Source organism: Chinchilla lanigera, unplaced genomic scaffold, assembly GCF_000276665.1.
Source record: "Chinchilla lanigera isolate Chin_1 unplaced genomic scaffold, ChiLan1.0 scaffold00017, whole genome shotgun sequence".
NCBI classification, from domain to species: Eukaryota; Metazoa; Chordata; class Mammalia; order Rodentia; family Chinchillidae; genus Chinchilla; species Chinchilla lanigera.
This window is the reverse complement of record NW_004955418.1, coordinates 28,356,577-28,368,435: the sequence shown is the minus strand read 5'-3', so window position 1 is coordinate 28,368,435 and position 11,859 is coordinate 28,356,577. Positions and strand designations below refer to the sequence as shown.

The 11,859-nt window shown below is 48.1% G+C and overlaps 1 protein-coding gene across 3 annotated transcripts in view; it reads left to right on the top strand.

Annotated features, from left to right (window-relative positions):
* Positions 1-77: 77 nt before the first annotated feature.
* Atg10 (autophagy related 10) overlaps positions 78-11,859 on the top strand; it is a 249,516-nt gene continuing 237,734 nt past the window's right edge. Inside the window, exon 1 of one of the 3 annotated variants that reach the window (XM_013513064.1) lies at positions 78-249. In XM_013513064.1, coding sequence (XP_013368518.1) covers positions 208-249 — 42 coding nt within the window. In that variant the 5' untranslated portion in view covers positions 78-207. Of the gene's footprint in view, positions 250-4,771; positions 5,026-11,859 lie in introns of those variants that run through there. The other 2 variants (XM_013513063.1, XM_013513065.1) reach the window with 2 other exon arrangements.

The window sequence follows — 11,859 nt, the reverse complement described above, 5'->3', positions numbered from 1 at the left end:
CGCGGCCGGGCCCGGCGTGTGCGCGCGCAGCTTCCCCGCGCCCTTTCCAGAAACTCGCTCCGGCGGGCGTGGACTGGGGGAGGGAGTGCGGCTGGGCGTGAAGGCGCTCCTGAAGGTTCTGGTTTTACCGTTTACAGGGTTCTAAGTTTTTTTATTTTACTCTAAACACGGTACCACTTGATTTTTAAAAGCTTTAAAAGTGAGTCCATGTGCGCAGTGCAGAGTGATCCCGTTCCTGGTGCGGGGCAGGTGCGCGTGCGTGACGCCTTCGCTCCGTCTCTCGGGCGCCGACCACTTTGCCAGAGATCGGTTCCTCTTGCCTTTTGGTTTGCTCTCTGTTTATGCATGGAGTGTCTCATGTAAGAGAAAACCTGTAACGTTTAAGTTTGTGCGTCTGATTTATTTCACTTTACATTTTATTGCCCCGAGGGCCGTGTTCGTATCTTAACGTCCAGTCTTAGCGCCCTCCTCCCCTTGGGAGTCTGGGTCTCCCCGTGTCGCTCAAGCTGGTGTCCAGCTTCGGCTCCAGCGATCCTCCTGCCTCTGCCGTCCTAGTCCTGGAATATAGGATTGTGCTCCCACGCGCTCTAGGCGCCATCATTGTTTCTTGTGTTTGTAGTCAGTTCTTCAAGTGCATTTGAGCACAATTTACTGTCCAGCTTCCTCCCTCATTTTTAGTTGGATTTGGCTATTACTAGGAGCCCTGTTTGTAACTCCTAAGTCCTGACCGGGCCTCCACTCCACGGGGGTAGACTCTCAAGTGTACGTCTCAGGGCTGGAGAACGCAGGCCCATGGGGTGATCACAACGGTCAGAGACCTGCCAAGTGGAAACGCTCCTTTCTGCTTTCAGAGGACCACACATCGACCAGGGGAAAGAAATGTCACAAAATGAAAACCTTCACTGGAAAATAAAACTTGAGTATTGAGTAATTCAGATCAGAATTTTTTGAACAGTACAGAGTGTAAAAGTTAATTGATTTTCGGGGGGCGGTGAGGGGAGCTACAGGGAATTGAATTCAGGGCCTTGGCACGGAGCTACATCCCCAGCCATTTTATTTTACTAGTTTAGAGGACTAAACTCAAGGCCTTCGCACTGAGTGGCACCCCAAGCCTCTTTATTATTTGTAATTTTTAATATTTATTTGTCTATTTATTTATTTATTTATTTAGACAGGGTCTCACTGTTTAGCTAGGCTGGCCTTGAACTAATGGTGATCTCTTGCCGCAGCTTTCTAAATGCTGGGATTACAGAGGGTGTGCCACACCTGGTTTATTTCACAATTTGAGATAGGCTCTTGCTAAATCACTGAATTCCCCAAGGTGGGTTTGACTTTGGATCCTCCTGCCTCAGCTTCCCAGAATGCTGGGATTATAGGTATGGGCTGTTGTCACACCCTCCTAAACTTGTTCCTGATATTTTAATTGAGGGAACTAGTGGAAATAGTTCTAAACTGAGTTCACTTGGGTACGGATTAGGATTATTCCCTTGTCCCCTGCTTCTCCTCTACCACCTCCCAGTCCTCCTGTGTTATTTAGGATAAATTATCAGATCTTGCTACATGATGGGACCCTCGAAGTTGGGAATAATGTTTTATGACAATTATATCTTGATAGCAGTTTCAATGCTAAGTAATTTTCTGAGAAGGTAAGAACCTTCTCAGGAAACACAGGCAGGGTAAAGGTTGCACACACTGGGCTTGTGTGGTTATTTAGCATTTTTGAGGCCCCTAGAAATGTTTAGGACCTTCAAGGTGGTGTTTGACTGCTAATTAGGAACTATAAGACAAACAAAGAGCTGTAGACATTATTGGTGATTAGTTATTGAAAATGGGTCTTTGGGGCTCAAACAGGCTGGGTCTTAAACAACTGGAAAGTAGTGAAAGGGAAAATAAACCACAGAAGGGCTCCTGCTTCTGGAGAGGCTGCCAAAAACTCCACTGGAGCAGGGTCCCCTCCGGTGTGCCTGGGACCCCAGCCTTGAAGCCTCTTGTGACATTGGTGTAGGAGATCCAAGGACAGTAGTTAGCAGAGTTTAGCTTTTGAGTCAAGGTTATTCATACCACCATTGTGATAACTTTCCAAGAAAACCTTCTATCAGCCCTTCGAGTTCAGTGGTCTGTGATGGTTTCATTGTCCACTTTATTACCCACCTACCTCTCATCTATTGTATCTTTCTAGGGATTGAATCCAGGGCTTTTGCGCTGAGCTACATTCCCAGCCCATTTTTATGTATTTTTTTTGTTTGTTTTGAGACAGGGTCTATCTCAGTTGCCCTGGCTGGGCTTGAACTCAGGGTCGTCCTGCTTCAGCCTCCCAGAGTGATGGGCCCACACCAGCAACCTGGCATCATTGCCCACTGTTTTCAATGGACTTGCCTTTGATTTTTAAGAATATTTCATCTGCTTGCTCCCTGCTCTGCAGATTTTCCTGTACCCCACAGTACCCTTTCTAGGCAAGCTCTGGCAGTGGCAGAGCCTGGCGCATCTGTGCTTGTCACCCTCGGCTCACTGTTGCCCAACACCCCTTCTGTCCTATCTTTCCCTTTTTACTTTCTTTGCAATTCAGGGATAAGCTGGCGTTCGTGCTGTAGACACAGGCTGTGGTCCCAGATGCCTGAGACCAAGCTGTGGCCTTGCCAGCCGTGCCTCAGCCCATTACTTAGCCTCTACTGCCTGTGGCACTGTCCTTAGAATGGACAGAGTCCTGGGCCACTGGAGGTCTCACCAAATGGAGCCCTTCCACACGCTGTTTTTGTTATTTCTTAGCAGTGCTTCAGTGACTGTTCAGTTTATCACAGATTTTTACCCTCTTATTTTCTAATGTTTTCATTTTGAAGCTTTACACATTTGATTAAAAGCTGTGGGAGGTGAAGACTATGAGATATATATTTATTTAAAAGCCTCTTAAAACTCTCCCAGGATAATATGGGGGCTTTCTCTCTCTCTCTCTCTTTCTCTCTCTCTCTGTCTCTCTCTCTATATATATATTTCTTATCTTACTCTATCTAGTTTACTATTATTCATTTTATCTCTGTTGTTTATAATTCTACATTTATACCCTGTTTTCTTCCAAAAGTATTTGAGGCAGCTTATAAACTTTAATAACATACAAAACAAAGATGAGGGTCATGAAAAAATGCCTTCCCACCATGAATGTCATCATTACATACTGCAAATATGTATAATAAAAATTTTAAAACATGAAACTTGAATAGAAGGATGAGGTTAGGATGAGTTACACTGACATATGTTATATGACAGTTGTACAGTTTCTATTTTATAGAATTGTTAAAAGTAGGCCACAAGGTGGGTGTGGTGGTGCACACCTGTACTCCCACCATTTGGGAGGCTGAGGCAAGAGGATTGCTGAAAGTTTGGGGCCAGCGTGGGCTACCTAGTGAATTCAAGGCCAGTCTGAACTGCATAGTGAGATCCTGTCTCAACAAAACCAAACCAAACATACAAAACAAACAAACAAAAATCCCCCAAAGTAGGCCACAGACTAAACTCTGAGCTTCATGGTGTTTTGCAAACATACCACTTGCTCTGCAAACAAAAGAAAACCAAAACCAGCTTCCTGTGTTAAAATAACCAGGAATCCATTGCCTGTAGGCCTTAGCACCCTGTGTAAACCAACAAACTCAGCACAGGCAGTCAGGGCTTAGGAAGAGGAACCGAAGCTCAAGGGCTTCCCACTGGAGCCATCGCCTCCTGCAGCGGCCAGATATCCCCTTAGCCTCGCTCTGCACCCACTGGAAAAGCTCTTTGCTCCCCAAGCTGCTGCTCTCTGGAGCTGCCCCATTAGTGAAATGCTGTCCACTCAAATAAACTGTGGCACTGCCCTGCGCGCCAGCTTCTCTCTTGGCACCAGTCGCTATTTACTGGGCGAGATGCAGATTGTGGCTGGAAGTTCCACAGGAGCTCTGAGAAAGCCTAGAGTTGAGGCCTGCGGCCCTCTTTGGGCCCTGACTCCTTCGAAGATTCCAGCAGGATCCCTTCCTCCTAGGGGGCCTGCCTGGCACACACAGCCCTCACTGTGCCTGGTCCCTGAGTGCTGAGTGCCAGTAGAACAGGAGGACTCCTTTGCTACAAGCATGGAGGACCTTGCTCGTTTCCTTCCCCAAGGCTGGGGACCAGCGGACCTTACTGCCCCTATTGCACTCCCCAGTAGCCTGTACAGTGCTTTAGCTTTCTAAACCTTATGCTCTTTTTAGGCCTTTGCTTTGCAGGGCTTTTCCTTATTTTTTGGAGTACCTTTGTTTCCACCTGGCAGGCCCCGGTTTCCATAATTCAGTACTTCAAGAATTGGATTCAGCTGGACATGGTGGCAACGTAAGTAACCCAGCCCTCAAGAGGCTGAGGCAGGAGGATCTTGAGTTGGAGGCCAGTCTGGGCTACATAGCAAATTTAAAACCAGCCTAAGGAGAGGGCTTAAAGGGGAAATAAAAAATTCACATGTGTTATGTCCATGCTCCTGTGCCTTTTTATTTGTTGGATATTTTTTGCTAACATCAGACCCTTTGTTCCTGGCTCTGGGCTAATTAGCATACGTGCTGGCTCCAAGATTTCTTCCGCAGATCCCACTATTCAAGGGTCAGCTTGAGCTGGTGGATCAATTTCTTGGACAGAATTCTTGCAGTGTATTTTAAAAAATATAATCTTCTTGTATTTTTTTTGTTTTGTTTTTTGTCTGGTACCAGGAATTGAACTCACGTTGTGCTTGCCAGGCAGGTGCTGTGCCGCTGAGCTAAATCCCCAGCCCCTATAATCTTCTTGTAAAAGTAATGATATTGGTACCAGAAAGATGTTCTACAAGTTGGACCAGGAACCGGGAATGGCGATGCATGCCTATAATTCCAGCTCTTGGGAGGCTGAGGCAGGAGGATCGCTACGAGTTTGAGGTGAAGCTTGGCTACAAGTGTGTTTAAGGCCGGCCTGAACTGCATAGTGAGATGCTCTCAAAAAACCCCTAAGAAGTCTGACCTGGAAAAGACCCTCTTGGCTTGGGAGTTGAGTTGAAGAAAGGTACTTTTTAATTTTTTCAGTAATGAGGAGGAAACCTCATGCCTTACCACTGAGTTATATCCCCAACCTTTTTATTATTTTGAGACGAGATGTTGCTAGGTTGTGTAGACTGGCTTTGAACTTGTGATCCTCCTGCCTCAGCCTCCCGAGTAGCTGGGATTACAGGTGTGTAACCGTGCCTGGAAAACAAGGGTACTGTGGAGAGGTAGAGACACACAATACACATTTGCTTACACTTGTATTTAGAGTTCACAGTGTGCCTGTGATCCGTGCGGACACGGAGCGCCTGAAGTCCCCAGGCTGTGGATCCTCCTGTGTCCTCCTCTGGTTTCCCTGGCCTAGGCTATCCTGATTCTTCCTTTTGTCTGCAAATCAGTTTTTCTACTTAGATCTTTGGAGTTTTTCTTTTTAGTCTTTAAATTAAGATAGTGCACTAAGCTATAGGTTTCTTTCCCGCAGTTTTCCCAGAAACATAATGAATCCTTTCGATTTATATGTAAATCTTTTTAATCTTTCTGAGCTCAGGAGTGTCTCCTTGGCGCATTGCTTCTGATTTCAGCTGGGAAGCACCACGCTCCGCTCGTGGGCGGGGCCGTGTTCTCTGCCCTTCCTGTCAGGCAGGAGCGTTGTCTTCACCCTGACACTCTTGTGTGTGTGGAAAGTGTCTCATGAGGACTGTGATTTTCCAGCTTCTGCACTCTCCCAGTTGCCTGTACTGGAGACTTCAAAGCAGCTCCTGTTTTATGTTTCAGTGTCCTCCAGTTTGCCGTGTCCGTGTCCTCTTCAGTCGCAGGTGTGTTTTCCTCTTGTCTCCTGTGTTCAGAGGCTTTGCCTTCTCCTTGGAATTGGGGGCATGCAGTCATCCCTGAACTTCTCCCCTGCCCTTTCTGAGCTCATCACAGAAGCAGCTTCAGGCTGCAACTTTGTGGGCCCCCTGCTCTTACCCCACAGCTGCCCAGTGGTGCTGTCTGTGGCTGGGAGTTTGGGGTCACTGCCCTGGACAGGAGGGACTTGCGTGGGGACGGCAGCCCTCTCGGGGTCAGCTTGCCTGGGATGCGGGGTGCCAGCAGATCTGTGGAGGAGCACTGGTTCCCAGTGCCCAGGAGAGGATTGTTTACTCTTTCTGTCTTGCACCTGTAACTTGGGGAGTGTTTTGGGGTGGTTTGAAGTCTCAGCCCTTGGGTGATTTTAAAAGTATTCAACCAACTGGTCATCAGCACTGTGACATTCAGTCCTCTGTCTAGTAGCATAGACTTGGCTATCGATTAAAATTTTATGTTTCAACTAACATTTTTCAGTAGGTAAGTAAATTTCAAGTATCTGGAGGGCTTGGAGAGTGGAGAGTTTTTATTTGTTCTGTTTTGTTAGTGAGAGTTTACTTAGAATTTTAAAACTCATGAATATAAGTCCTTCCTGAATTGAAGCCACAGTTTCTCTGCTTTGGTATCTCTCAGTGTCTGTTGGGATTATCCAGCAGGTGGAGAAACTCTCTCCTTCTCTTTGTTAGTGGGCGTCCTCAGTTTGGAGCAGTTACCTCACGGTGGGGAGCTGGACGTGTGGAAAAAGATCTTTCTGAGCGCTCCTTGCAGCCTCATGTTCCTGCTCCAGCTCGGCACCCTCTCTGGGTGATGCAGTGAGTTGTCTCTATCAGTGGGGTCCTCACACAAACCCAGATGTCCAGCCAGATGTCCCCTTCCTTCCGGTTCCGGCCTCAGCCCACAGTGCTCACCAGACCCTTTGCTTGTGCATCCCAGAGAGGTTACCAGCCGGAACCCACCTCACTCCCAACCTGCAGGGGTCCGGATTGCAGTCCACACACTGCCTTCCACAGTAGGATGCTTGGAATGTTCTGGAAGCGCTTCTCCCCTCACCTTCACATACCAAGGCCAGTTCCTGCCTCCTTTGCGTTTCTACTGCCAGGCTTCAGCTGCATTTTGCACCATCTTGTCCTTCCTGGTCACTGTGAGAGCCTTTACCTGACTGCACCCAGCCAGGCAAGACCTGCAGTCTGCACCAGAAGCTTGGGGCTGGAGGCCTCCTGTGTCACAGCACTGGTTCTCCTCGTCCCCTTTGTTCATCTCGGCTTCAGTGACAGAGCTCCCAATGACCAGGCCTTCTCCTCCTGGACGTCTACACACCCCGTTCCCTTCGCCTCCCTCTTGCTGTTCACTTCACTCCTGTTCTTCCAGTCAGTGCATCCTAGGGTCACTTTCTCTCTCTTCTCTCTCCCTTCTCTTCAGCTCCTTTGAAACCGGAACTGTGTGTGTGACCCAGAGACTCCCTCCCACCCTGGGAGGTTTGATGGTGCCTCTGTGGGCATCCCTGCAGGTGCACATTCCTGAGTCCACTGCACTCTGGGTCCTTCAAAAGCAGGTCCTTCGGAAGTTTCCCCAGGGAGAGGAGGCTTCTGCAGTCAAAGAGTTAGGATGCTCTGAGCTCATTTTTTCTACCATAGCTTGCACCACAGATTCCAAGTGGCGTGGGGGCATGGATACAGTATGGATCAGTTTCCATACTAAATCTCTTGTGATGTTACTGTCTTCACAGATAGGTGTCCCACCACTTGTTTTAAAAGAATGTTGGCTTAAAAAAATAAAAATCCTGAAGCCCCTGAGCAGAGGCTGCTTTCTTTCTCCACCCCACATAGCTTAGTGTGGAGTTGCCGGCAGCACCAACTTTCATCGGTGCTTCTTCAGCCTATAAAAATCCTGCTCTTTTGAAGCTCGTGTAGTGCAATTTTAAAAGCTATGTGACAATGTAGGGTTTTTTGTGTCTACTGTTTCTGTCCAGGGTTAATGGCTGCTGGCTTCCTCTACCCCTTCCTCTCTTGTTTCTCCCCATCTAAAACCAGGGCCTTGTGATTGTAGGCAAACACTTTACCACTGAGCAGAATCTCCAGCCCTATTCCTCTCCAATTACAGAATAAATCCCTCCCTCCTGGGGCCACTGCTAAGACCACTGAGTTCTAAAATCCCGTATTTTTGCAGTTTCCTCCTCTTGCCTGGCGTTCTTTTGGGTATCTTACCTCCCTTGGTGCTGCTGTATTTTCCCAACGCCTTCAACCTTCTCCTACATCATCTCTCCCTTTCCCTCGTTAGCCGAGCATTTCCTCTTCCTCTCTTGCCTCTGCACTGGAAGCAGCCTCTGAAGATGTCACAGCAGTTCCCTGAGTGTCGCACTCTCCCCCAGGAGCTCTGCCTCTATGGGTCCTGGCTTCCATCTGCTGCTGTCCTTTCTCCAGCCTCAGTTGCAAGTCTACCTGCTCCTCAGACTCTTTCCCATTCACCCTGTCCTCCCGCTGCACACTGCACCTTGCCTGCATGAACATTTCCTCTTCCTTTCCCCGGGTTGCTTTCAGAGGCTCTAACCTCAGCTAGCCCTCACTGCACTTGCACTAATGCCAGGGCGAGGTGTCTCATGGCCACACCCTCCTGCTGCTCCTGGCTGTGACCCCAGGCCCCTTGGGACGCTCCTCCCCCCATGGCTTTCTCTCTCTCTTCATCACCTATGCTAAGTTTAAACTATTTTTTTCTTAGGAAAACATATCCTTCCCTTTGCCCATGCACTACTTCAGTCATCAGTTTGTATCTCCTTTCCCCCAAGCGTTTTGAGGACGCAGTCTACAGAGTTTCCACGGCTTCTTCGCGTGGAGTTTTCTTCCCAGCCCAAAGCCTCCTGGTTTCTCTCTGAGGCTCCCTCACAACCCAGGAAGGCAGTGTGACTGCTGTGGCCTCAGGTGCAGGGGCTGTTTTCGGTTCTGAGTGAGCTGTTCTTCCGCTTGGTGCCCTTCTTGGCCTCTGGGCTGTTCTCTGCAGCCCTGAAACACTCATCCCTGTCACTGGCCTCTGCTAGCATCTGCCCCTGTTGTGGCCTTCTTTGTTGCCGTTTTCTGGTTGGTTCCTCTTCCTCTGCAGGCTCCTTAGATGTTGGTGTTCTGCAGCGGTCTCCCTGCCCACTGCTCTTTTCATTGTGCACAGGAGTGTAAGCTTTGGGATAAGACCCCTGTGGTGGTTGACAACCGGTGGTCAACTTATAACCCCCAGCTGAACTGAGTAAGCGTGGTGCTGGGTGTGGGAGGCCCACCTGAGGATTGTTGCCAGAAGCATAAGAGGCAGAACTGGAGAAGAAGTTGAGGCTGTTGGAAGCTGTTGGCTCTCTTGGAGGAGCTTGTCATGTTGGCTTTCCTTATGAACTCAGCTGTTTTCATCCTCTGAGGAGCTCAGCACCTTATGGCTGAGAATGGCTTCAGTTTACTTTGAGGGAGCTCTGATCCTCGCCTTGGGCATCGCCTCCTGGCTCCAGAGGGGAAGATGGTGCACTGCTCAGTCTCCTGGAGAAGCTTGCTGTGTTGGCTTTCCTGATGGGAACTTGGGCATCTTCATCACTGGAGGAGCTCAAGACTTCACTATTGCTGAGGATGGCCGTGGTTCTTTTTGGGGAAGCTCTGGTTCTTACTTGAGTGTTGCTTCCTGGCTCCAGTGCATATCCCTTAGCTTACTAGCACAGATCCTTCATCCCATTGGCACAGACTTTCTACCTTCTACCACTGACCTTTGGACCTTCCAGGGCAGATCCATGAAGCAGGCCTGCATGAGACATTGTCATGGGCTCTGGACCTCCAGCTGGACTCATGGGAAGCATTGTTATAGGCTCTAGGTCTGAGCTGAACTTATGTAGGACATTGCCATGGGATCCAAGCCCTCAGCTGGATTCTTTGGTCTTTACTGTGTGGACAGATTTACTGCATGGTCTTGTATATTGGATTCTTTGGGTGACTATTATAAATAATTTTGTAAAATATGTGTCCTGTATTGTTTCTCCTTGCAATAACACCAAACCAACACAACCCCTTAAACAGCTGTAGAGAATTATGAACATAGATATACGCACAAAATTCTGTGTCGTTTTGTGAGCCACAGGAAGCCACTTGAAGGATCTTGTAGATGAGTTCTCTCTGGATAATATTTGCCTTCATGCTTTCTATCCAGATGACTTCCAACATCCTAACCTGTCCTTGGCGTTTCCCATGGTGTATGCCGCATGGTTTTCCTCCTCCCTCTCACTGCATGGTTCGCAGCCTCGGGACCACTGCACCAGACCCCTGCAGGGCGTCTTCCTCTTCTCCGAGCATTTGGGCCTGTGCCCCTTCCATCCACCTCCCCACCCAGAGCCCTGGTCATACGTTCTGACCTCAGCTCCAAGCTTGGGTGCCCCAGTTGCTGTGGAAACAGGCCAGGCCCTTCCTACCTCACTCAGGCAGTTCATTCGTATGGTTGAGGCCCCTCCCACCTGTTTCTGCTTCGCTAGTGAAGGTGGACAGGCGTAACTAAATGCAGTGTGGTTTGACTGTCTCTCCCTGCAGCCCGGGCATCTTGTGTCAGTAGCACCAAACTCCGCACTTTGTGCCTTGTACCCTTTATTCATGCTGTCCTCCTGCTTAGACCCCCAGTGCAGCCCCTGTACCTTATCCACAGACAGTTTGTCATGGAAAACCAAAAACTCAGCCCAGCGTGGCGGCATACACCTGTCATCCTAGCCACTCAAGGGGCTGAGACAGGACGATTGCAAGTTGGAGGCCAGCGTGGGTGATTTAGAGAGTTCCAGTTGTGGTGGAAATGAAAGAACTCAAGCCCTGCCCAGCAGTGTGAATGCAGAGTCTGGATGTAGTGTTTCTCTTATAGATACCTTGAGCAGGTCGGGTAAAGACATTCACGCATAGACACAACTGTGTCTTTCTAACTTGTGCATTGCTGGTTTGCTTTCTTTGATGTTTAAGTGAAGTCCGTATCTGTGATGTAAGGAGATGGTTTGTGGACAGACACAGCCCACAGGCATGGAGCTGGGGTGCCTCATGCTGTGAGGCTGGAGGCCTTGGCCAGGGTTCTGGAGAGAGGATTGTACCCTGGGCCAGGTGACCTGGTGTGCTGGTGAGTGCAGGCTGCTCAGGAGAGTTTCTGTTGAAATTATTTTTGTTGCTTATGCCCTCTGTCAGAACATGAACTCTTATAACTCTCATTTCCCTACATCTGTCCTTTCCCAATGCACAGTGCCTGCTATTTAACTGATATTCAGTGTGTGTTTGGTGGATGAGTGAATGCGTTCTTATATAGGTCATGCTAAACTTGCATAATCGGAACATCAGTTGTTTGGGAAACAGCTAGTATAGGCAAATCATTGGCCCGGGAACCAAGCAAGGGTTTGGATCCATTCTCATTTGTATTATTTACTTATTTGCAGTGCTGAAGGTTGAACCTGGGCTTCCCACCTGTTAGACAAGTGCTCTGCCACCTAGCCACACCTCCAGCCCCTTCGTTTGTGTTTTTTATGAGTCCACATTTGCAGTATATGGTGATTACATTCATTGCGGGGAGCTGGTGTGTGTGCATAACGTGGCTCCATTCTTTATTCTTCCCCTAACCTTCCCTTCCCTCCCTGCTCCTTCCCACTCTTGGTCCCTTTCCTACTTGCTAAACCTCTTATTTCAATTTTTTTCTTTCAGTTCTTTTTTTTTTTCTATCCCCTTTTACTCCCTTTCCTCCATCTTTTGACCTCCTTCTCATTTGAAAACCATCTATCTCTCTACTTCCTATTATCAGTCTTCTATTTTGCTCTTTATTTATAATTTGTATTTTTCATATAAGAGAAGCCAGGTAATATTTAAGCTGTGTGCCTGATTTATTTAACTTAGCATTATGATCTCAAGGTGCATCTATTTTTCTACAAATAAATCAAGTTTATTCTTTATAGCAGAGTAGTACTCTATTGTGTGTAAATACCATCTTTTCTTTATTTATTCATCTGTTGATGGACAGGCAGGTTCCTTCTAAGTTTTAG